The following is a 27,250-nucleotide window of genomic DNA, read 5'->3' on the forward strand; positions in this document are numbered from 1 at the left end:
ATCAAACCTTATGGAACTTTAGTGTTCCTCGGAGTAAAATGTTGGGAGCTCCTCTCTCAAAGTAAAATGGGCGACCCCCATTGCTCCTACGACTTTGACTTATAAGCCTTTCATCCCATATCTGCGTAAAGTGCAGGAATTCTATGCATGTATACTACACTCGTGAAACTACTGTCTGGACATTCGGGTAGCTTTACCTCATGTTGAAATCTATGACATTTTAGTTAAGTTGAGGTTTGAATGTAATAAAAAAAAAATACCAGGAAAAAGAAATAAATGAATCCTTATATATACTTATATGAACATAGGAGCATTTCCATCGAATAAATTACGTTATTTCATGAATTCATTTGGTAGAGCGTAGGATTTCAAGGAAGTATCTTTTTAAATCTATCATTGCGCACCCGTTTTGTCCTTTTTTTTTGAATGTCTTTGAAACCAGACGGACCTTTAAATACCTATCAAAGGAAAACTTTCAAATACGAGATAGATGCATATACTATTTAATATACATTGTATCTTTCATGTAAATCTTTATCATTTTTATTGATATGTGAAAGACAGATAATAGATCTACTGCTAATTAAAATGTAAACATTTCCTTTATTTTACGAGGAATTAATCACTGCTGAAATACTTAATACATCACGTACAATAAATGTGTTTGTGCATCCGACATTTTGAAATGATGTTTGCAAAATCTACGTATACTGTGGCGGCCTCTTTCAAATATGTACAGGTGTGTGTATGTGCAAGAAAGTTAAAAGAAGAAATGTACATGAGAATAGTAGTAATATTGTGAACTTGCAATAGTTTCGAAGTCAAAATTGACGGTGTATGTTAAAACTTGAAAATATACAGCTAAAAGAGTTAAAAACAACGTTTTTTCACGTAAGTCATTGTGGACAAGTTTTTGTAGGGTATGAACCTGTGCTAGCTCGGCCGGTAGAGGGAGAAGGATGTTTGTAGTAACTTAATGGAGCAAGGATCAGTCTATAGGAAAGTGGGTGTTTACACATGTCTAGAAAAACATAGTCATGACAGTGGGCTCTCTACATATGCGGACATTGGCTCTACAACCTGCATTGACTAAGATCCGTTTGCGTGAAACCTGTTTTACTACGATAATGGTATGTTCTATAAATAAAGCGATGTCCATCAAAGACAAACCAATTATTTAAAAAGTACATGAGAAAGAACACACAAATTCTTATTTAAGACTCAACAAGAAAAACATTGCTCTAGAATCTCTTATTCAGTACAAGATGTTGTTTCTGTGGTTCAGTTGGAAGAATTGTTACAGAATATGGTTATTTCACTTGTATATTTTCGGCCGCAGGTCGATATGGATTTCATCTTTACTTCCTGTTTATATGGTGAAGGTCATTTAAGCGCTGATTAAAATTGTATATTTTTATTGGTGGATAAGAAATTCCACAGGTTTCCGAATGGAATAGGTAATATTTTAAGGGGTGTGCATGTGCTCTGAGCTGTATTGTTAGACAGTATAATCCTTTGCAAGGCCCCCTGTGGAAATAACTTGTAAAACGCCATAAACCTGCCACTCTGATCTCCCGTAATCGATCGTATGTAAAAGTTCAGAGTGCAGCTTAAAGTGTGCATTGACTAATGAGATCGTGTATTTTTTTTAAAAGATACTTCTTTTTTAGTATTCAGTCACCAGTTTCATTATTCAGGTATACTTCTTTTTTAGTATTCAGTCACCAGTTTCATTATTCAGGCATTATAAAGATCATATTGTAGTCTAATGTGTTCTGTTTAGTTGGATTCATCTGGAAAAGTATTTGTCATTTGAACATTATATTCTGGATAGTTTCACTCATATGTAATTGCTTTCCAGCATGTTGTACAGTTTTATAACTTATTTTCACAGCTGTTGTTACTCAGTTAGTCAGAAAAATAACAAAATTAAACCAGGAATTTATCAGAATTGAAATAGTGGCACATTTTGGAAGTGAATTATCTCCCTTTAATTGTTTATAATTCTTATATTTCAGCTTTTAACTGCTTCAGTAAGATATTTAAGGCTTGACAGTAGGGGTGTAACGATACGCTAGTCTCACGATACAATACATATCACAAGTCAAATGGTTTATCGCGGCCAGAAATTTGTACAAACCGGACAGAAGTTGCGAAATTGTCATTTGTGCAGGAAAGAAGCGTTTACCATAATGTCCAGTACTGGACAGGTATAGTGACCATGCACGGGCACAGCCAATTTTCTCAGAGGGGGTCCGATCCCCTGCCCCCCCCCCCCCCCCCCCCCCCCACACCTGGAAATTTTGAAATTCAGCACTTCATTTTTTGCATTCTGGGACAGTTTTATGGACTAACCTGTTAAATTTGGGAAAATGATAAAATCAAGCTTTCTTGAAGGTAAAATTCTTAGTTTCTTTTAGATATATGAATTATGTCGGGGTCTTATGTAGCAGCAGCCGCATATACTTTACATGCAGTCCTAATGTTGCCTTTTTCAAAAAACATTTTGTTTCCTTCTTGTCTTCTTTCCTTTTTTTTTAAAGATTTTCCAGACGGGGGTCCGGACCCCCGGCCCCCACCCCTCTGGATCCGCGCATGGTGACATATCATGCTTTCAGTTTGTGCAGGTAAACTTGTGTTTGGTTAAATTTCAACAGAGCACAATTGTCTGAACAGTGTACAAACTCATTACTGTTTTTTCAGGCAAGGGTGGAAAAAAGTGGTAGACAATGAAAGCAGTAACAGTTTTATTAAAAAAAAATAAACAATGAGACAAACATTTCCAACATCTTTGGACGGTTCAAATATCCCATGTTAAACATACGATAAAGCCTGAAACGCGTGAAAATGTTCCGAATGTAAATCGGGTGAAGTAGGCGCTCTATGTACAGAGTTAGATTATGCGTCTAGATTTATTAAACTGGGCGAGTCTACTTACTTATTACTTGAGGATGAAAAAAAACGTGTTTTTAAATGTTGCTCTTAAACAAGGGTGGGGTTGGACTACTAATAGTACAACATCAGTTACTTCACAACAAATCGTACGGTATGTTTTATAATCAGAAGAAGCTAGTCGTATTAACGCTTATGAGACCTGTTTCACCCATAAGTAAAGAATTCACAGGTCCATCATGAAATATTTTCCCCAGCGCGCATATACTTTACCTATTCATCGCGGCCTCATCGGCCGCGATCAGTGATACAGATGCAACGATACGGTATGTATCGCGATACACATTGAGATTTCATGTGACAAAATGAAGAAGAAAAAACAAAGTTCCTACACTTGGAAAGTACTTGAAATTTTGTTTTAAAGTTAAAGAAACTGTTATAAATGATACATCTGTTTAGTTATTATCTTTAACCTTGATTTTATGAAAGTTTTCATTCAATGTTTTTACTTTTCACTGTATCATTACTGTATCGTGAAACAGGTCTATGATACGATGTGCGTATCGCCAGACTAAGGTATCGCGATATAGTGAATTGCGATATATCGTTACACCCTTACTTGACAGTAATATTTTTTCTGTAAGGGTAGTTTGAGAGGCATTTTTGATAGCAAAAATGTTTTCTAAAATATGTATTAAGCTTTCATGGTCTAAAGTTGTGTGAAAATAAGCTAAAAATGGCACTCAGGAGATGCTTTCCAGGCATTTATTTGAGAGTAAATCTTTTCTCAAGATACAATTTAATTTTGTTGGCAAGATTATGATTTCCCTTATTGACAACTGCGTTATTTTTTGCATGTTTTGCTGTCTATAATGATAGCAGCAGCTTGTATCTATGACCCTGTGGTCACAAACTGATTTAAAAAATGCAATAGAGGTCTGCTAGAAAGACCTGTAAGCTCTACAAATATTCCAGGTATGGTATAGATAGTGTATACTCTCTATCTAAATATCAGCTAGTGCTTATTTACTGCTTATAAGCAGCTTAAGTCACTTTCAGTAGTCCCTAGGATGAGAAAATATATTGACATTGAGGAAAAACACATTTTTGATGGATGGGGTATGAAATAAGCACCTTGTTGCAGCAAATATGCTCAATTGTGTATGTAAGTAGTATTTGTCTAACGGTGACCGTATCCACTCAGGAGTGTTATGCTTGTTGCTTCAACATTGGCTTCATGGTTGTCACTGAGATAAGAAAATGCAGTTTTAATTCATATTTTCAGTGCAGTTCACTTAAGACGCTGTGACATACTATGCATAAAATGAGACCAAGAGGCTTGGACTTTGAATGAGAGTGAAAGTAACACATTTGTTGCTTACTTCAAAGTTATGATAGGTGTAATGCGTGTATATTGAAATTTTCCATTCTTATTGGGTTAGATGTTTTTATTGAAACGCTGCTTTGGATTGGTTAAAAAGGTGTAGGGAAACCCGTAAGAGTAAATGAGGCATAAGCTGATTGGACAAAAAGGTAAAGTTTACAATAATAAAGTTTGTGTCAGAATCAAGCAATACAATGTGTTCTGTGAAATTTGGAATATGGTCAAGTGTCTGGCTGAATGCCTGGCTTTTCAGTTGTCGCTTTAGAATAGTATAGGTGTCAGTGGGCATTTGACCTCTATATGAAGCTCCACAAAGTTCCAGAAGTTTCTCACCCATAACATGCAAGAACATAAAGAGAGAGAGAGAGAGAGAGAGGGGAGAGAGAGAGAGAGAGAGAGAGAGAGAGAGAGAGAGACGGGGAAGCCTCGTTTAATCAGCAAAGGAAGTGTCTACCCGTCCGGTAACGGGACGCCGGTAGCCTAATCTCTAAGGGTTCTCAATCCGACTCATATTATGGCAAACTGATTTACATACTTTACACATTAATTAACAAACTCATAACTCGGTAAAAAAGTCTTGGCATTTTGTAGATTGTAAATGGTTATGCTCCAGTTAAAATACAAACAATTATGGATTGAAGCACTTACCAGTAATGAATTACGAACTTTTCGTGCAAGTTAATGTGATTTACCATCGGTAATAAATTATCATTATTGGTCCAGTTGCAATACAAGGCTTTTCAATTATTTTTGATTGATCAGTCAAACTACAAATTAAATTTTAAAGGATAGTTAAGTCATTGTTTTTAACCACAATTATTGTTCTTCTATTACGTCGTGGTTTTACAGATAATAAAGATATATTTGACTTTGTTTAGTTCATGAAACAGCATGTCAAAAAATCAGAATTGTCAGGTGGGAACGTATTTGTGTTATGCAATAATTTCTTGCAAACACATATATTGCATAATTCATTGCCCCCTTGAGACCACATTTGTTGTACTTTCCAAGAACAAAATTAGCGAATAAGATATGGCACAAAAAATGGTAAAGATGTTTCTGTTTGTGAAGAAAGCACCAAATTTTGCATGAAATTTCTATAAGGTATCCCAAATCCTACAAGAGGAGGAGACACGCTCTATCTGCCCTGGAACCTCCTTTTAAATCAATTTTAAAAAGGGAGGTACCTTTTATTTATTTAAATCAAATATATTTAAAACAATTTCCAAAAGGTTAATTCGTGGCCTTAACCACTGACACAAAATTTATTCAATTGAATTTTACACACATTTAATATACATGGCTTAGGAAAAATGATATGAGGTTCTTAAAGGGAAAATTGTTTGAAAATCTCATTTAAAGACCAAATTAAATTATTTTAATATTTTAAATATCATATTAATGAACTTAATATAAATAAATAACCTGAATACAAGTATCATGTATAAGATACCAAAAGGGAAAACATATTCACATTTTAGGTCCACGAGGTATCTTATAGCATGCTTACATATGTACATGGATCGTCCGCCTCACAATTCTTGAATATTCAATTATCATTCCTGTTCTGTACTAGTTTCATTCTAACACCAGCGGGAAGTTAGCAGTAGAGCATTACTAGAGTATTAATTACTGCTATAACGTTGTAGCAGTAATAGAAGTAATACTTCTGTTACTGCTAGAACGTTATAGCAGTAATAGCAGTGTTACTGCTACTACTGCTGGAAGTTATAGCGGTAGCTGCAGTATTACTGCTATTACTGTTGTAAAGTTATAGCAGTAACAACAGTAATACTGCTATTACTGTTGACAGTTTTAGCAACAACAGCAGTATTACTGCTGCTACTGTTGGAAGTTATAGCAGTAACAACAGTAGTTGGAAGCTGCGCGAAATACAATATGAAATCAATTTTATCAATTTTATCAATTTATGCATTATTAGGCATCGAAAAATTTTCAAGCTGTTTTTTTAAGAATTTTTTTTGTCTTTTTATGTCTCAGGAAACGGGCTTCAGCCCCTCTTACTGCTGTTATTCACAACTTTCATGTAGGCTTTAGGATGTATTTCACGATATCGATATATTGTTGGTATATTTGTTCAAAAGAGGCTACATTGTCGGCGGATATTCAGGATACCGATGACATCCAATTTTTTTTATAGATTTTTTACATGTCCGAAATGGGCTCGAATCCTTGTTACTTCTGTAATTCACAGCGTCCGGGAAGGGGGAATTTATGATGAAATAAACCATGTGGATCTATTGCTGGTATGTGTGTCAAAATAATAGTACATATAACATAGCCGACGGATATTCATGATGCCGACGGCATACGTCCAAAGAAGGTCTCATCGTGGAATTAGAACATGTTTTCGTACTCAGTTACTGCTATATTCTGCGCCGAAACGATACCCTTAAGCCAATATTTGTTCATCGTAGGTCTTCGTTAGGGTCTTTATAACATGCGAAATGAAATTAGTTTTAGCACTTTATGCATAATGTTCCGACAAAGAACGATGAAATGTGCGGAAAATCGGAATTTTAAGCATTTTCTAGGTGTACGGAAATGGGCTCGAATCCTTGTTACTGCTGTTATTCACAGCGTCCAGGAGGACTTGAGGATGAATCAAACCATGTGAATATATTACTGGTATGTATGTCCCAATAAAAGTACAAACTACATTGCCGGCGGATTTTCAGGATGCCGACGGAATACGTCCAAAGAAGACCTCATCACGAAATTGAAAGAAGTTTGGTGCTTGAGTACTGCTGTATTCTGCGCCGAAACGATGCACATGAGCCACGATTTGGTCTGTTGTTACTACTGTTTTTACTGCTATAACTTCCAACAGTAGCAGCAGTAATATTGCTGTTGTTGCTAAAACTGTCAACAGAGTTACTTCCCTCTTAATGACTTGTATATATGTAAATAAGGACAAACATAGGGACGGGAGCCAGTCTACTGTTACTGCTGTTACTGCTCTGCTAACTTCCCGCTGGCCATTTTTCTCAGTTTATATGCATGGAATACCTTTTTGTTTATTTATTGTGTTTCTATAGTCAGATAGTATACGAATACGTAGGCGTTGGACGGGTTTGCTACGCACCTGCATCTCATTTCAAAAATATCAAATTTTCTCCCGTTTACATTTAATTGTTTTTTATTTTAATGTAAACGGGGAAAATTCGGTATATTTCAAACGAGAGATTGACATGCTATGAGCGTGCACTCTGTAGTACAGGTGCGTAGCCCAAAAATCAGGAGCACTTGCATTAACATAGCTTTTTCGCTATTAGCATGCCTTTCCCAGGTTTCCAGGTGTAAGATTAATGTGTACGAAAAAGCAGCCATTATTTTCCCGTTCCAGATGTTTTCCGTTGTAAGGCAGGCACGGAAGAGCTGCTTTTTAAATTGTCTATTTTGGAAAAATAGCTATTAATTCAGTTTTACATGGACAATATGAACGTTAGTAGAACATGTTTCAATCGATTCAGAAGAAGTCATCTTGCCTTCTAAAGGCCAGTATTTTAACAATGGTCCAAGAGGCACCAAACATTTTGGTGTCCATTCACCAAAGTCTTGCCTTAGTTGTAGCTGTGAGTTTGAACCAAGTAATAACTGAATAAAATTAAAATGTCAAATAATAGTTTTATTAAGCTTTCACCTGATTTAATTGTTTAACAAGTTCTTTACATCTGTTGCGGTAAAAAGATGTTATATACAGAATAAAGTTTATTCAGATTTCAAAAACAGTACTATTACCTAAAGACAACCGACTACCACCCTACAACAGTAGACCAAGGCGTGAAAAGTGCCTTGTAATTATTGAGCTGTGTCACGTGAACAGGAGCAACTTCAAAAATAAAATTGATAGATTTAATATAAAAGATAATCAAAATATATCAGTTGTTTAACGAATAAAACTGTAAAAAGATATAATGAAATAAGAAATATTGGTACAAGTGGCCGAACTTGAATAAGTGGTAAAAAAGTAATTATCAACGTTTTGTTGTTTTGAGCGCACAAAAACATGTTTATATGTGTAATAATAAAAATGTGTTAGTTTGAAGCAGCTTAATTGACCGGTGACTTATTTCGTTATGTAAATGGTATTAATTCGTATTTATCATACCTTTGCTAAGTAACATGTAGGTAGATGAAAGTGTTTGTTTTTTTATGGGTTTTTTTGTGGGTTTTCTTATTATTTTTTATTCATTTTTTCCCAAATATTTTGTTGATTAATCATACCTTACCATGATAATCATGACAACACAGGTAGATCGGAAATGGTTAATTTGTTTCGATTTTCAATGATTATTTTAGATATTTGTTTAATTGTTCAAAGCATGGCTATTTTCTTAGTCAGATTTACATAAAAACATGATATTAAATCTCAAAAAAAAAATCTACAAGTAAATTACAAATTAACTAGCTTTTTCAACACGAAAGAGATTGCAAATATGCATATATTTTGTTTTATTCATCTAGAATTATATTACTCCCTGTCCACGTGACCAGCTTATTGTATAGGTTTACCATATATAGCAGGCAGTCGGTCGGCATAAAAATTCAGTAGGAGAAACAGTCGACATCGTCGACTTTCCAGGCGTCTGGATCATTTTATTCGACTTTGAAAGCGTCTGGGTCACTTTCGATGATCACAGATTCGCTGGATGATGATTGGATAGATGCAGTTCTGGTCGTTGTTGCGAAACGGCTAAGATTATTGCGGTTCCTTTCAGCGTCGGCCTGCTTGTACCTTATGGTAAGGCCTGCCTTTTTCCGGAAGTGATAGTCAGCGTCTGACTTTCTTTCTTTACACTCGATCCTAGAAAATAAAATGTTTTTAGGAAAATAGTCTTTCAGGTAAAGTGTTAGTTTCAACTTTCTCTATGTAGAATTATTTATGATTCCAAAACAAGTTCATTGGCATGCACCTATGCTTACATATAGTATTCACTAAAATGTCTTGGTCATTGAAACTAAAAGGGATTCAGCTTAATATTGTCACAAGTTCCATATTCGTGCACAATTAGGTCAAAATAGGTGAGAGCCTTACAAAGTAAAAATAAAGAAAATATTGCTTTTTAAAAAAAAATCATGTTCATAAAAGTTAATGATTGATGGCTCAATTCTATACCGAAATCATCGAAAGAAGAGAAGTTGACTTACTTTTTCTTTTCATACTTTCTTACAGCATCACGTCTCTTGGCTAATTCATTCTCTCTTCTTGCCTCGGCTGTCTGAAGACGCAAATCTATTCCTCGGCGTATCTAAATGGATTGCAATATTTGTTTTACATAAGTAACATGCTTCTATACTTGAAATATTTTATTTACTTTTTAAAGCTATATTTTATTTTTCAAATTTGACATACATTACTATTGTTTCTTTTTAATATTATCATCTGAAATCAACTGAAGTACAATTAATTAAACACGCCCCTTTGATCTTTCATATAAACAGACATTTTCAACATGTTATTGTATGTTCAATTTTCGCGGAACTATTTTCAACCTGTCAAATTCAACATGTATATTAAAACATTGGTCACATCATGCTTCGTCAGTCAAGCCAAAGAGGGCAAGTATCAAACTCTTTTTATGGGGATAGACCTAGTCTACATGTATTGTAATATAGTATACAGAGGCCGTTTCCACCCAGTCTCCCAACTCCACTCCAAAACAGTTTGATACTGGTCCCTGTGATTTTACTTACCGGTCCGGCAGTCTGTTTTATGGGTGGCAGAAGTGGTTTCTGTATTATCGGTTTACAATCAACCTCAATGGTGAAAGCTTCGCCTCCTTTTGCCTTCTTGTGTTCATATTGGACTACAATATAATTATCACAATCTTAAATATTCCCAGGTCTTGCCAGTATTTAACTGGAAAACGTTTGTCCAGATATTTTATTTTTCAAAATAGATTTTAAGATCTGGTTTCTGTTTTACCGCTGTGCAGCAGACCTTATTTTCCAGCCAAGATTTTAATCAATACAACTTTCACAACATTAGGTATTTTTAAAGAAATACTTTTACTTAAATATCAGTCCAGTTATTTGAAAACCGGGCATGAAAATTCAGTTGAATGTTACCAGTTGTGAGCGAGAAAATACATGTAGGACTGCGAACAATTTATGAAAGGCCTGGAAACAGTATGGGTAAATTTGAATTGAATTTCTCAGCAGACGACAGTAAACAATAATTTACCAAGTTTGGGCAGGCTGTATCTGTCGGCAATGGCTTTCTTCTTCTTGTCTCGTCTTTTCTGCTTCCTTTTGGCGAGCCAGGTGGAAACGAAACCGAAACAACACGGAAGCTTTCTCGTTTTCTTTTTATTGTCTGCTTGTTCGTCATTCTGAGGTGGGGCTACAACTATTCCCTGCTCTGGTTCCCTTGTTGTTTCAATGGCCTGTGCAGCTGTTTCCTTCTTTTCTTTCTTCTAATGAAAAATGAGGAGAAATAAAATGAAATTTGGTAATGATTTTCGAGAGACGCTTTGAATAAGTATTTCTTAACGAAATATGTTTATACTTAACTGTTATCTTGTGTCTACGTAAATTATTAAATCGTCTTTCCTTAAAAAACAGCAGGTTTTGTTTTTCTTAACAGCTCTTCATTTTGAAAATAGAACATACCTAAAGACAATACAACACAAACATATCATGTGTCAAAGTTAATTTTGATCATTATTAATGAGCCGTGCCATGAGAAAACCAACATAGTGGGTGTGCGACCAGCATGGATCCAGACCAGCCTGCGCATCCGCGCAGTCTGGTCAGGATCCATGCTGTTCGCAATCGGTTTCTTTAATTACAATAGGCTTTGAAAACGAACAGCATGGATCCTGACCAGAATGCGCGGATGCGCAGGCTGGTCTGGATCCATGCTGGTCGCAAACCCACTATGTTGGTTTTCTCATGGCGCGGCTCAAAATTTTCTCGAAGAACTCATTTCAGTCTCTCCCTAATTCAATGCTGTTTCATGCCTAGGGATTTTTTTTCTTCAGAAAATGGTTCCGTATTACCTGTCTGTTTTACTATGTATTCTTTTTAATGTCCTATATTTTAAAATAAAAACAGCACAAGTAAGTGAACATAATATTTAGTCAGTATTGCCCAGAGAAAGGTAATGACTAACGGATGAACATTTTCTTAAGTTCTATTCAAATTGAAATAAAACAGTTCGGAACTGTTTAGTAGTTTCATGAGCTTGGATGAAAATTGAAGAAAAAACGGGGGTTGATATTGGAAGCACAACTTCACGAGACAACATTATCGCTAACATTCTCTTTCAAAGACATGCTACTTGTGTATCTATTTAAACTGTATGGCACTGGGAAGGGGTGATTTAAGCTCTTGCGATCCAAGCAATTTCCTCTACTGTCAAATGCATTAAGATATTTTTAGATATATTATATAAGTAACATAGTCATGCAATAAAATATAACATATTATTAATATTACTTTTATTTGTTTTGTTGTTGAATGCGTCTTTTTAAATAAAAGTAATGTTGGAATCAAGATACAAATGAAGGTTACCAACAGTCAATCAAGATTATGATTTAAGTATTTGAAAGTGTACTTCTGCTACCACAGAAGACACAACAACATTTCTACCTACATGTTATTACAACTTACATGTACCTTCTTTTTCTTGTCCTTCTTTGTCGCTTTCTTCTTCTTGCCATGCCTGCTGTCCGGTTCTCCGATATCCTTGGGCTCATCTTTATTTCCTTCTAAGTAATCCAATGACGTAACATCTACCGGTAAAACTGAGTTCTTTTTTATTCTTTTCCTTTTCTTTGTTATTTCATTTCTTGGCTGTTTTACTTTCTCATCTTCATCTGTTTCTTCCTTAGTGTCTTGGACTTTTTTCTCTTTCGCGATTGGCAGATCTTTATCATGCTGCGCATATGTCAGTTCAACCTCCCGAAATGAACTGTCAATTTCCACAAGTTGTCTCTCATGCTCTGGTATTTCTAGTGGCTTGAGGGTAAACATTCTGGATTTAATACGGTCTGTTTCGGTTTTCTTTTCCACAGCGTTGTCGTTTTTACTTTTGATTGGAGGAAGTTTTTTCCCGTCATCTGCGACAGGCTTGACTTCTATCAATTGTACACCAGGAGGACCTTTTTCGGCCATTCCAGCTAGTGTAAAATACCCGTGCCGTTATGGCTGCGTCGCCTCCGCTCTGTTACTGTTGTCGCTAAGTGAAGTTAACGTACTGTGACATCAATAGTTACGTCATTAACGTCAAAATGCATTATGGGAAAGTTTACATTTACGTCAATCAGAGGCGAATTCTGTTTTTAATCATGGTTAATTTCAGTTTGGAAATCTCTTCATAATCTGAAGTTTTCGCAATCGTTTTGTGTTCTTTAACTAAAGAAAATATTAAATATCTGAAAACACCGACATGAAGTTAGCAGTAGAGCAGCAGTATTACTGCTATTACTGTTGTATATTTATAGCAGTAACAACAGTATTACTGCTGTTACTGCTACAAGGTAATAGCAGTAATAGAAGTAATACTGCTGCTGTTACTGCTCCACTGTTAACTTCCCGCCGATCATTCTAACATCCATTTAAAAGTAGTAACGCTGTATTTCGTTTGATCTGAAGTAAATATTAACTGTTATACATGCAATTACTAGGGCAATAGATTTATATTAAAAAGTGAAGCCCCTCAACGGACCATTTTTGTATGTTTTGTAGGGAACATCAAAATTAACTCCCTTAATCTTTTGTCTTTTATATAACAGTATATGACATAATCATGTTTTCAAATCAAATGACTCATCCAAAGACCCATACAACAAAACAATAAAACTGATATTTGCACCCTTTAATTAAACAGATATCTAAGAACTGTAATAGCTTTTCCAGTATTTCTCTAATTCATTTGTTTGACAATTACTTTCCCTGTACATGACTGTGTTATTGCACTGGTATCTAATCGGGCCTATGAAGTGTACACCATTATGGAACTCAAGAGTCATTACTGGTCCACCCAGAGTCAACAGGATTAAGCAATACAGGGGTTAGAATTAAATAGGACACTAAATAGGAAACTGGCGCGAAGAAAATGGCAGAATGGCTTATTTAAATTGTTTTGCTCTGTAGAGCTATTTTCCTTTCTTTCTATGCACTTTTAGCTGCACTCACATAACCATAACAGATCTATCCTTGGCATTTAGGAAGCTAATATAATGAAATGATAGCATGACAGAATTTATCATGGAAAGTTAGATCATACACCACTACAATTTAGGGTATCATAGTTAGCAGATTTTGCAGTTTGTGCGTTTGACTGAAAAAACAAAACAAAACAACATGACCCCATCTTTTCTTTTGATTTTTTCAGCACTGACAATATTCTTCAAGAAAATGTAAGTAAAAGGGGTTGTGCTGTGTGCTGCATCCATTTTAAATTTGTCAAATTTATATAGAATAAAGAAGGCCGGCTATATTTAGTTCATGTCTTAATGCCTCACCCCATACACGACCTCATTAATAAATCGTTCTGTGAACGTGTACAGCTTGATGCCTTTGTTTATAACATGACAGTGCATTGTTCCAAAGAGAAAGTATTATACAACATGTGGTGCCTTAACTGGTATTCGATGAAGCAGTGCAAAAAAAAAGCTGTCCTCATGCTAATTCCCGCAAACGCAAATAATACATGAAAGAACATAATGCCCCACTTTATATGCACCCATGACAAAGCTGTACATGACATGCATTTGCTTACAGCAGATGCATTAAAACAAAACCACAAAGGGATAATGTTAGGTGCAACAAACACTAAGACACACTGGTGTTTTCTATAGTAAAATAGTTTGCTGTACTTAGCTGTAGCTTCATTTGGCCGTTACAGACAGTTCTGTACATGCTGACTAATACTTGGCTTAAAACAAGGACAAAAATCCAACAGGAAAAGACACATCAAAGAAAGCAAGCACCTATATAACACTTAAAGCTAAAAAAGTTTATGCATTATCTGGTTGTGATTCTGTCTCATCACGTTTACAGGCATAATATATCGTAACTTAAGGCTATGTCTCGTTTAAAAGTTTGACAAGCGTACATGACAGCTGGGAGGATAGATTGTTCTATCTTGCAACAAACTATAACAAAGAAGCCAGAGAATAAATTTTCTTAACTTTTAGCCTTCTGGCAGCAAGTGATTTTGCCTTTGCGACCAGTGACGATCAAGATGAGCCTTCACATCCATGCAAGCTCATCTCTGCACTGTTTGTTATTCAGACAGTACGTTTACATTGAACACCCCTTCGAATAATAGGTGGTATTAATTGAATAATGAACCAGTCTATTTTAGAAATTTAGCGGGCTAAAGGTTAAGCAATTAGACATATTGAAAGCAATCCCCTAAGAAATGTCCACTTATGCAGCATAGAGCATTGTATCAAGCAGGTTGCTTTTGGAAGCAGGCATTTATAGCAAACCTTGACATTGCTAATCCTGTCGACTGGAAATGGACAAGAGCACTGTCACATGGCTTATACACGATACATAACTTATATTTTCAAAAAATTAATTTCTGATGATTTTGTCTGATTGTTCTATAAAAATAGAAGAAAGCCTTCCCAACTAATTTGTGGGCGACCATAACACGTAATTATTCCAGGCCTTATAATTGCGCTTCTTGGTGGTATTCCTCACACTATATTCGACAAACAGCACATATCAGCTATGGTTATAACTAGGGCCGCCTGCAATAGTCATTTAACCCGTGAGCTCCACCGGCTATACAGAGATGTAGAGTATTTAAATCAACTCTGACCCACACGTACAATGCTTTGTATTTCTTTATTAGAGACATGACATTAGTACACAGGCCGATTTGGAACGTAAGATGAAAATACTCTTGTTTCGTTATTTGTTTTGTAAACTAATCGATTATCGTAATCATTACATTGTACTTTCGAAGATTTACATCTAAATCTATTTGGAATGACGTTTTATGTCTGTATTGTAGCAATTATTTATATGTAACTATTTGCGTTCTTGGGGTGTCTGCAGTAAAGCACTGCACTTTAGAACATGTATAATTATAAATATAAACCTAGGGCTCAGTGGAGGGGTTCAGTAGAGAGGCAGCGTATTAGTAAAGCTGTTGCCGGATCAATACGAGGGTAGTTGGTTCAAACCGTAAAGAAGTCAATCTATCATACAATACCAGTGCTCCTTTCAAGAAAACAGCATTTAGACTTATTCTAAAACTTGAAATCTGACTCAAATTTAAATAACTTTGTATTATTAAATATGGTATGAACTAGCAACAACAAATACATGAATACATTAATATATTTAGTACACATTCCATTTTCTTTTGTAATAAAGAAAGCGTTAGGATGATGGTATGCTTTAGCTTGAAGTCATTAATTGTCTTCAAAAACATATACATTATGTTTTATATAATATATTTTACAGGGATTTAAATTAGATGTTGCAATACAAGAAACACAAAAGAAACCACTTGATTTTGCCTCTGGTTTGAGTGTAAATATGTTTGCCTAATAATCATATTCACAGGTAGACCTAATAATTATATGAATTACAGTACGTACTACAGTGAAACACCGCTCGCTCGAGGTCGCAAGGGGATGAGCAAAATGCTCGAGTTATCCATGGTTTCGAGCGACCCAAACATTTACCAACATACGAAGAAAGTTGAAGTTTGTTTTACGAATTGTCATCGAGACCATTTGCAGAGGAAACGGTGATGCGTAATAATAACACACTCGTGACATCTAAAAAAAACGTATTACAAACGTTATTTATGATAGATCGTAAGAAACAGCTAAGACATTTTTTTATTTGAAATACTGTAATCGAATTCGCAATTTTCTTCTCCAAATTAAGATCTCATTTTATCGTCTCAATTTTATAAAAAGGCTATCTTATTTCCTGTATTTGCATGCAAACAACTGTTGATTAAAATATTAAGATCTCATAATTATCTTCTCGATCCCGCAGAAAAAAAGTAATAATTAATAACAATTTTGATCAATAAAATTTTTCTTCCACCTTTCATCAATAATTAAATTCATTATCAGATCAAATATACCGACAAACAAACATTTAAGATAGTCGGAGAATAGACCATGCAATTCTCACGACGTGGGAAAGTTTTAAATTAACCGATACATTCTGACCGCCGAAGGTGTGAAAAATTTTGACACCTCTGCTCGAGTTTGCCATAAGCAACAAAGAGTAAATTAATACACAGGGACCAGGTGTCATGCTCGAGCGATCGAGTTATCGATGCTCGACCCAGCCATGGTAATTTCACATAGAAAATAGAAGGAAATCGGCCGGGACCACATGAATTGCTCGAGCGAGCCCGGGTGCTCGAGTCATCGATGCTCGAGCGAGCGGTGTTTCACTGTATATGTGAACTTGTTTTTTATGAAATGCCCTTAATGAACCTCAAAATGTAAAGGATGTTTAAATAATGCTTTGATATCATTAAATACTAAAATTAGTTTTGTTTACATATTAAATGATACATGTATGATATACATACTTAAAAACTAAAGTCATCCTATAAATGAGATTTTTAAACAATTTTCCCCTTTTAGGGCCTCATCTATGTCATTTGTCTGTATCTTATATATTTAATGTGTATAAATGTAACTAAATAATATTATGTCAAGTATAATTATATAATTATATATTTTTTTTGGATTCAGCATACTTCAAAATAGTAATATACAACGTTTCACAAAAGGAAACATCTTTTCTCTACTAACTTAAATGCTAAAATGAATATCAGCAACAGTTTTAGTGACAGAATCTTCTTTCGCTTTCTGCTCAATACATATCAGACAATTTACATGCTGTTTATAAGCTTGTCACATATCAATATATTGAAAAAGAATACTGTGTTGAAGTTGGTCTAATATCAATTGTAAAGTTAATTTTCCTCCCTTATTATGACCAACTTGATAGAGTTATCTAGTTCGATGTTCTAGTTCACATCGACAAGACTGATCACTTTGAAAAAAGAAATGGCGAAATAGAATCTAATAATAACGCACTTCAAATTTTTACATATCACGTTAGTTAATGATTTATTGGACATTTTTGAATGATTTTATAACGCGTATGCCATAGTCCTGACAAGTCGTCTGGGCGTTTTCTCCAAAAATTAAGCATATATTCATACGTTTACATAATTTTGCATGTCACTAATATGTATAAGACAATTTAACTTTCTGATACTTCACACCTTTTCGGTATAAATATCAGACATAAAAGGATCAGACATAAAAGGATCTGACATAAAAGGAAGTGAGCATTATCATGGTCTACTTTCATAACTTGAGAATCGTTTGGTTCCAATGATGATTTAAAAATAAACACATTCATTCACAAACTCGATTTCTAACTGATCAAAACAAATGCGATCTATTTAAACTGTTTCGCTGCATCAAAATTAATAATATCTTTGTAAATGTGTTATGTAATCTAATTTCAGCAAATTAACATTTAGATGAACGCAACTAAAATAAATGTTCTCTCACCTTTAGCAGCTTCATTAAACATTTATACTAGAAGATTCTTGATTCTATTTCGATCGTAAATGTAAGCATTGAAGAACATTTTTTTTTTCATATTAATAATGCTAAGACGAAACTTTTCATCTTGTTCTCCTTTATATTTTCATTTTGCATGTTTTTATCTCTTTCTTTTATTTTTGTATGTATTGTGTTTGAAATGTTTACCTATAATAATCTCAAACATTGTTATTTGTCGTTGAAAAAACAACAACATTATATGGGGTTCAGATGCGAAGGAATTGTATCACGTAGGCACAGCCCGACTGATAATATAATACGTACATGAACTACAAAAGTGACTTTGTTCAAAAGGAAATTACTGTCTGAGATTATATCATTTCGATTCTAACACGGTATCATGGATAGCTGTGTACATTGTTGACAACATCCAGCAAACATTTGCTTTTTTTGTGTTGTTTTCCTTTTCCAGCGAGCCTCTGTTACAATTGGCATTACGACAAAATAATTGTGACGAACATACTGGCTTTGTTGCATAATAAGTTTCAATAGTGTTAGAATCTAACAACAATTATATGCCTCGTGATTATGTTTTACTTTCAGGATACTTTAATAAATAAACGACAAACGATGACTTTATTCAAGAGAAAACGACTAGCTATGATATATTATTTCAGTTCTAGCAAAACGTCAAGAATTATTGTCTTCATCCTTTACCATAGTTGCCTTATATTTAACGGTTTTGTTTGGTCGCCGCTTTGACGTTATTACGTTGTTGCGCCATAGTCTGATTTTCTTTGCATCATTCCGCTACAGTAATCTCCAGAATATTTTGGCGTTTGTCATTATTAGGTTTCCCTTTTATAACTAATGTAAGTGTTCTTCGACACTGTACTTCGCAATAAGAAATTAATTATGCTTATCACAAAAATCTTACAATACTACCTTCCGTTAAATTGGTAAATTGATTTCTTCCAAGAGGCCGAGAGCCAATAACGTCACGTTTATTGATGGAATGATTTGGTTCATATTTCACCTTGCTTTATCGTAATTTATCATTTTCGTAATGGAAACTGCCATTGGACCGTGCAGTCAATAAGATAAGACGCAAATTATATGAGACCTCTTACATATACCTGTTTTAGATGATCGTTGTGACACATTGTGTCTCAATATAGTTCAGGAATAATGAACCGGTCTACAGTTTATATGGGATAATGATTAATTTTAGCAACACAAATTGTATTGAATTAATTGTCTTGATTGGACGTGTAAGTATAAGAATATAATATTTACAAATATGTACATTTTGTGGGTTTCGGTTTGATGCCCAACCGCGTCGCATTTTTCGTATTCTATTCTATAAATCTTCATCTTTAGCATAGCGATATGTTTATTCATATATTCTTATGAGAGATATAGGTAAAACGAAATAAAATGAAAGTCTGATAGGTAGTGCAATATATCTTTATTTTTATTATAATGAAATATTTAAAAGAATGCATAAACAATGTATACACATATGCAAACAAAATACGTTATACTTATGCTCGGCTTCAAAACTTTGAACTTGCCGTTGTAACTTGGGCTCTGACTCCAGAACCACTGGCACAGCTTGCGAAACTACATATATTTCTGCTGGAACACAGAAATGAAATTTACTTGTACATGAAAACAGCATACTTGCAATAATACCTAAGCTTATTGATTATCCTAACAAATTAATTAGTTAATTTCCAATAATTAAAAGCAGTTAATTTAATAGTTTCAGGCTCTTCATGTGTTTTCAAATGATTGGACTGACTATTTGTTGTTTCAGCGATACAACGAGAGAGACAAGTGTCTATTCAGTTGCAATAATACCTAAGCATATTGGCCATCGTAACAGTTTAATTAGTTAATTTCCAATAATTAAAAACAGCTGATTTCATAGTTTCAATTCTTTACGTGTTTTCAAATTATTGGACTGACTATTTGTTGTTTCAGCGATACAACGAGAGAGACTAGTGTCTATTCGAGCGCTAAGCATGATGGGCGATTTACAGGAATACGTAGAAGTTATTTGCTTCATTTTTCTTACTTTACTTATTGTTTTTGGAACTGTTGGAAATATTGTTTCTCTTGTAATTTGGAGCCGGGGAAGTAACAGTAAATTGTTGGTGTGTTCTACATATTTTAAGCTTGTGTCAGTGAGTGACATATGTGTTCTTCTTCTCCCAGGCATATATGAACTTCTCAGACTTTATCCTGTGAGGTACGTACTGACTGAATACAATGATTTTCTCTGCAAGAGTGTTACATTTGGAAGACTTTTCATGACACAGATATCTACATGGCTTGTTGTTGCCGTCACAATAGAGAGAGTGTCAAGTATATTATTCCCACTGAAATACAACCTTGCCGGTGCAAGGAAACGGGCATACATGGTCGGCCTGATCATATCTATTTTCTCCTGTTTAGTCAATTCATTATTTTTCTTTGGAATGGACATTAAGTTTGACCAGAAAGGGCAGCTTGGGTCTTTCTATTCAGAAAGACAAAAAGAGAGCGTATTTGCTCAGATGCATGGAATTGATTTGGATATTCTGAACGGATCGTGCAATTATGAAGATAAAAATGCTATTGTAGGATTTCAGAACTTGGCAGGAACAAGGCAACAAAGTGAAACCTTTACAGATTTTCTGAATAGGACAACAGCAAGTTCGACAAATGAAACAGACTTAGTTGAAGAGAGAGTATGTGATTTTGTGAATTTACCCAGAACAGTAGAACGGGTTGCATGGACTGTTAATTATGTTGTAATGATATGTGTTATGCCCTTGTCAATCATTATTCTTTGCAACATAGCGATTCTATTTAGACTTTCCTTTACGCATAGGCCTCTGAACTCTGCTACTAAGAGCAACAAAAGCAGTTTAGCAGTTTTAACAAGACTTGTATTAGCTATTGGAATAGTTTTCACCTTGTCAACTTTACCTATGGCATTATATGTGCTAAGACATTTGGAACGTGTGGGAAGAACATTGGACGTGCTTGAGATAGACATTTTACCAACAGTTGCGAGATCACTCTTTTGTCTGAACAATGGAACGAATTTTATCTTATACTTCAGTTCAGGAGAAAAGTTCCGAGAAGATTGCAAACATTTGTTTAAATCTGTTTTCAAGTGCTGCAGACATACACGAAAGATTAACTTGGAGCTGATACAAATTAAATATTGACGAGATGATACAAAATAAACGTATTGGAGATCATACAAAATAAACGTTTTGGATAGGATAAATCGTGAATATTTTGGAGGAAATTAAGAACTCGTTCAGCTCTGTTTGTTTCATTTCACTTGCCGCTCTTATTCCTTTTCCTTTAAAATTGAAAACAATCAAGTTTTACAGCAAAATGCCGTGTGTTTGTCAATAGTATGTACATTTACCGCCCTTACCTTTAAAATTGAGATGTGCTCTCAACGATGGTCTAGAAGTTAAGTAGTCAGATGTTCAACCGTAGGGTCGTTGGTTCGAGTCCTTCTGGGTTCCCAATCACGTTTTCTCATGATACCAGTACTGTTTGTTTGTTTTTTCGAGAAGCGCAGTCGAGAGTGGTTTAAATCAGCTTGAAGCTTTCGTCACTATCGAGCTAAAATAAATTAGTATAAACTAAACTAACGTAAGACTTAAAGAGGAGGGAAATGTATTGTTTCGGTGTGTCTCAAAACAATCGGGTCATTACCTCTTTGTTACTTTAACAAATACAATTTGGAAATTACCATCACCCAAAATCTTACGAAGTATATAAATAACATCCTTCTCGCATAAGTGTCTTTCAAAATACTATTAAATTTTATAACCGAACTTGAATAAAAGTTATATTTAGCAAACTGTTTGTGTAGCTTATGCTGAAGAATTTTATTTGTAATAAATTGATTACGTTCGTTGAAAACCTCTACATGACTACACGCACTGGCAAACCGAATCAGCTGAGCAAAATATATCCAATAATATGTTGCCTGGGGTACAACACCATCAAAATGGGGAAAATTTACAATAACAAATTAACCCTCTTGTCATAAATTTTGTATAAGTATAATATTATATACATAACTGAGAGATGTAAATCGAAAATGAAGCAGAAGTATCCAAATTGTTAATTTTATTTAACTGGATCTGTAATGATACAAAAACAACCACCATTTTGGCAAAACGCGGATTATCCATATTAAGAATATCAAGATAGATATCATGATGTATTGTTAGATGCAGTAATAATGTCTGCCTGTGTATCATAGCAATACAAGAACTAATCTGCAACAAGGGTTGCGCCATTCGTTCCCATTGGAATACAAATGACTTGTCGAAAGATTGCATTGTCAAACCTAATGTAAATGTTGTTCAATAAAAAGGTCAATGTTTTACAAACCTTCTCATAAACACACACAGTATAATTCTAAAAAATGCAGCAACTAGTTTTACCGAAATTGGATGCGAGAAATGTATCATTCTTTCTGGCAAAATTCTTTTAATTAGTTAGTTTGTTATTTATTTAATTATTTGATACAGTGGTATACAAAGAAGAAAAATGTTATGTACTAAAGAAAACTTGTGTTTAATAATGTTCACTGATGTGATTAGTGTGATTAGTGACCAAATGTTCTTAAAAAAAGGATTCATTGTTTTAGTTTTAGTATTAATTAGTTCGTTTCGTAAAACATCTATATGGTGTTGGCGTCAAATGATGATAATATTGTTGGTCGCCTTATATGCTAGAAATAAAACATACCTAGAATGAAATCCTTGGATTTCCTATTTCATATGTCTTAAAGTAAGCTTGGGTTTAGGTAGCCTGGTTCCCGGCGGGTACTAATAGTCCACTGCGTAGCAGTTAAGGGGTAGGTAATCCAGACTAGGGAGGGGAAAGTAGGTGTTAATTTGTTTTACAAAATTTTGTACGAGAATCGGTAATGTTAAAAATATTGCATTTTCAAGACGCTTACGCACTAAGCTCAGCATTATCACGACGGCATCATTTAACACAAAAGGTTTCGACTGGTTCCGCAATCCGATCACGACAAACATCGAAGCCAATATTTGAAGGAATTCCGTTGGTCATTTAAAGAATAACTACGAAAGCATTTGTTTTTAATTGTATCAAAATTACCAGTGATGACATGACCTACATCTGAATATTAAAATTTGAGTTTTGCATTCACAGCAACTAGAGATATTTGATTGTACATCTAGGTCTGAAACAACTTTATTACATTTAAATATAACATTTCATACAGGTATTTTATTCTTAGATAACTGGAACTTTGGCTTTTCTGTAATGTTAAGGCACAGAATCAATGACACGACTATCCTGAAAAAATATGGGGTATATCGATGAAGTCACTACGTATATTAATGAAACATATTTTAAGAAAACGTCTGTCTTCCGACTACGAATTTTGTACGAATGTTCGCGTAAACGAATTTTCAGAAGATCGCATAGTTTGACCGACATACTGAGTATCACAGTTGAGCGCGTTAGAGTATCTTCTAACCAATAGGAAGAAGACAGTTGAAAACCTTGTCTAGGGTCTGTACAATGGAGAGAGAGAAGTGAATAATCAAATCATAATTTTTAGTAAGCTCTTCATCTACTAGTATACTAGTATTCAAAAGATTACTAAATATATCATAAATATTTACTGGCTGCGAAGATGTCACAACAATATACCATAGCCGTAGGGGGCTTGGGGATCGTCCTAACTCCACTTCTCTAACTGCGAGCGTGGGGAATCAAATGCCTTGAACTCTCTCCCCCCCCCCCCCCCCCCCGCCACCCACCCGCTCCCCGCCACACACACGCATGCACGCATGCACGCACGCTCGCACGCACACTCACACACATACACGTCCAGCAAAAGTGGCCACAAAAACTCCAATAAAAAATGTGTTTCTACAGGAAAAGAAAACATGTGAAGCGTAAAGCTGAAAATGCTTTTTAAAGAGAGCATCTGATGTAGTAGTAATGATTGTATATCAAAACGAGATCATAAGAGTTTTATTATCATATAAATATTTAATTGTATTTTTTGTTTGATTGTTTTAATTTTAGTCATCAATTCCATTTCTAGATTTGACCAGCAGCAACATCCCGCTCCTTTGTAGATGCACATGGTGTGTTCTGGTGTTATAATAATTACTTTTAAGACTAGTTTCACCTGGGTAAAGGACGTTTCATGTTAAAACGTGTGCAGATGTCCCTTCTAGACAAGATGTTATGAACTCTTTACGTTATATGAAGGATGCTGAAAAAATCTTTTTAACACCTTGTATGGGTCACAGAAGTTTCCGTGATCATTTGAAACTTGTAAGTAAAAACAGTAACACAATTAAACTCTTTTCTACGGTGTTCAGTTAGGGTCAGCGCCTGCTCCCTGTGAACGGAAGCGCGTAGGTACCACAGTAGGATGGCGTTAACTCGACAGTACGATGGCGAAGCACGACAGTATGACGGTGATAGTCATGTCGCGCTTCGCCATCGAATTGTCGCGCTTCACCATCGTACTGTCTCGCTTCGCCATCGTGTACTGTCGCATGCGCAAAAGAATTCACTTAGTCTGCATGATGTCAGACGTAAGCTGTGCTTTGGCTTTACTTACCATAATTTTGTTTAACATAGATTTATATTTTTCGGCGACGCCGTCTTAATTCGTTTTCGTTACCTATGCCACGTGACTTCAGTTTGCAAATGAAACTACTTGATAACGCATTATAGATAATTTATCAAAATGGAAGATTTATGCAACACTCTGCCTGATTGGACGAGAGTGTCAATTTCTATTACTCTGTTGGTTGTGCTACGCTGAGTGAAATGTAGACAAAACGTTTATCCTAAACGACGCTGTTCACAGTTTTAAAGCTAACTTTGGCTCAGTATATTTAGCAAGAATATTGATATATCTCAAAATGATAAGTAAGTTTAATAAATTTGATAAAAACCTCAATACCAACATATATCAAATTAAAGAAAGAGCTGAATACGGTCTGCGTATCACATGAATAAGGGTGTGATAAGAGTCTTTTATGTAGAGGAGTGCTTTTTAAAAGATTTTCCTAGTTACAATTGTCGTCTGTATATGAAAAGGTTTCTTGCTTTTGTGACTTATTCAGGTTGCATATTAAAATGACTACTTGTTTGCTTTGATATATTTGTTATAAATTATTTAACTGATTTATTATATATGAATATTTTTCTTTAGTATGATATGCAAATATTGAACTCGGTTGAAATCTGTTTTATTATATATATGCTATATAATGACTGAATCTCGTTACACTGAAATGAAGGTACGCTGCATACAGTTTATCTATGTGATATGACTATGGTCAAACTTTGCTTATAAAACAGAAATATTGAAATAATTACAAATGTATGTTTTGCTTGACCTTCACTTTTTTATAGGTGTGACGTCATTGTCCAAAGATTCATGAATAGCGAATATGCTATTTGTTATAGCGGGATCAGTTGGCCTATTTTAGAAATAAATAAAAATAATAAATAAAAAAATCCTTCAATTGGTTTTTTCTCATGTATTCTAATCAAACTTGATTTGTAGCATCTTAATAGGCCCGCAGCCAACTTTGTTCAGCTGGGACATTTGACCCTTTTTAGGGGCTGCTAGAGCTAAAACTAGAATTGCCTTTATACAGCGTCTCATGAACAGCTTGGTGGATCTTTGTCATACTTGGTCTGGAGCATCATTATAAGGTCCTCTTCCAAATTTATTTATATAGAAACTTGGGCCCTATTAGGGACCACTATAGCTAAAAGTAGATATGCCTTTCTTCGCATTAACCACTAAAACGTAATGGATTTTTATCAAACTCGATGTGTAACAATATCGTAAGGTCTCCTGCTATTTTGTTACAAATGGGGATAGGGACCAATTCAGCTAAAAATATAAACACGTTTAATGACCTCTTCTCATGAACCGCTTCATGAATCTTCATCAAACTACTGCTGTAATTATTCGTCTAAGGATAAACGAAACAAAATTGCAACTTTACGAAACCTTTGCGAAAAATTAAAAGAGAACCGTTTAAATTGTTAAAGTGCGGTGTTTAGTTTCGCAATTTGAAAAATGTTAGATGAAAGATGAATGTTAGATGAAAAATTCGTAAACTTCTTTCCTTATTACAATTCGCCGACCATCATTTTTAAAGATATTTCTTGTTTCCAATATTTTTCTTCAATTAAAACTTGGGTCAGTGGTAAAACGATTGGGTCGGTCGAGTAAGCGGAAACAAACAACTGTATTCTAGACCTAATTAACACTTTTGTATAAAATTTAAAGCAAAATTTAAACAAAAGTGTATTTTTTTTATTATTTCAAACTGACAATAGATACTTTAAACGTTTTATGGCTCAAAATATAAGAGCTAATTAAACAACATTTTCTTACAAAACAATTAATTAAATGAAAAAACAGTATTATTTTTCCACAGAGAGGTTACTTTTGAATACAATGATATTTTGTTCATAAATGACACTCGGTGATATTCGTTTAAACAACCCCCTATCGGTTGATATTCATTTTTATTATCCCTCAAGTAAACAATCTAAAGTAGCCATAGACCAACGGAGACTATTTTTAATAGTACATGTCAAACAATATTTAGGTATGATATTTTTTAATACCATCATGCCAGATGATATTTATTTGAGTAACACTCTTCCGGAAGATTTTCATTTTAGTTGACAATACTATACAATACAGAGTTTAATTAAAGTCGGTCCTTATGTAAACAGAGAAAAGATGGTGAAGCGCGACAGTACGGTGGCGAAGCGTGACAGTACGATGGTGAAGCTCGGCAGTGCGATAGCGAAGCGCGACAGTACGATGGTGAAGCGCGACAGCACGATGTCGAAGCGCGACAGTACGATGGAATGTCATCATCGTACTGTCGCGCTTCGCCATCGTACTGTCGTGTTATCACCATCGTACGGTCGCGCTTCGCCATCGTACCGTCGTGCCTTCGTGTTTTGCGTTCGCAGGGAGCAGGCGCTGGTCCTAACGGAACCTTTCAGTTTCCTGTCAAGTCTAATATTCTTGCTTCAGCTTTAACATGTCACATAAAGTACAAAATATTTTTAGTACATTGTATATACATTGATGAGACTTCTTTTCTCCGAACACCCGGCTAAATGAGATGAGACACAAAGCCGACGTCCGAGTACGGTTGTTTTACGAACGACACCCAAAGCACACAATAGAAACTTCATGAATTAGACCCCTTCTATATCATCCAAAGCCAAAAAGATGACCAAAATAACGTTATGTTTGCATTGTCAAGAACAAAATATTAACTGTGGCAGTAAGCATCCGTCTGTACATTTTTGTCTGTGTGGTAATCCCACTATTGCATTGTAACATTTAATGATTATAACA

The 27,250-nt window shown here is 34.9% G+C and overlaps 2 protein-coding genes across 2 annotated transcripts; one reads left to right on the forward strand and one right to left on the reverse strand.

The window, feature by feature from the left end:
• Window positions 1-8,382: 8,382 nt before the first annotated feature.
• LOC123536607 (uncharacterized) lies at window positions 8,383-12,458 on the reverse strand. The gene is made up of 5 exons (XM_053550381.1): window positions 11,915-12,458; window positions 10,485-10,716; window positions 9,995-10,107; window positions 9,449-9,549; window positions 8,383-9,104 (listed from the first exon to the last, which is right to left on the reverse strand). The coding sequence occupies exons 1-5, from the start codon at window positions 12,416-12,418 to the stop codon at window positions 8,897-8,899; spliced, it is 1,158 nt and encodes a 385-aa protein (XP_053406356.1). The 5' UTR covers window positions 12,419-12,458; the 3' UTR covers window positions 8,383-8,896.
• Window positions 12,459-19,850: 7,392 nt separating this feature from the next.
• LOC123565389 (uncharacterized) lies at window positions 19,851-21,041 on the forward strand. The gene has a single exon (XM_045359257.2). The coding sequence runs from the start codon at window positions 19,851-19,853 to the stop codon at window positions 21,039-21,041; it is 1,191 nt and encodes a 396-aa protein (XP_045215192.2).
• The last annotated feature ends 6,209 nt before the right edge of the window (window positions 21,042-27,250 follow it).

Source organism: Mercenaria mercenaria, chromosome 8 (assembly GCF_021730395.1).
Source record: "Mercenaria mercenaria strain notata chromosome 8, MADL_Memer_1, whole genome shotgun sequence".
In the NCBI taxonomy this organism is placed as follows: Eukaryota; Metazoa; Mollusca; class Bivalvia; order Venerida; family Veneridae; genus Mercenaria; species Mercenaria mercenaria.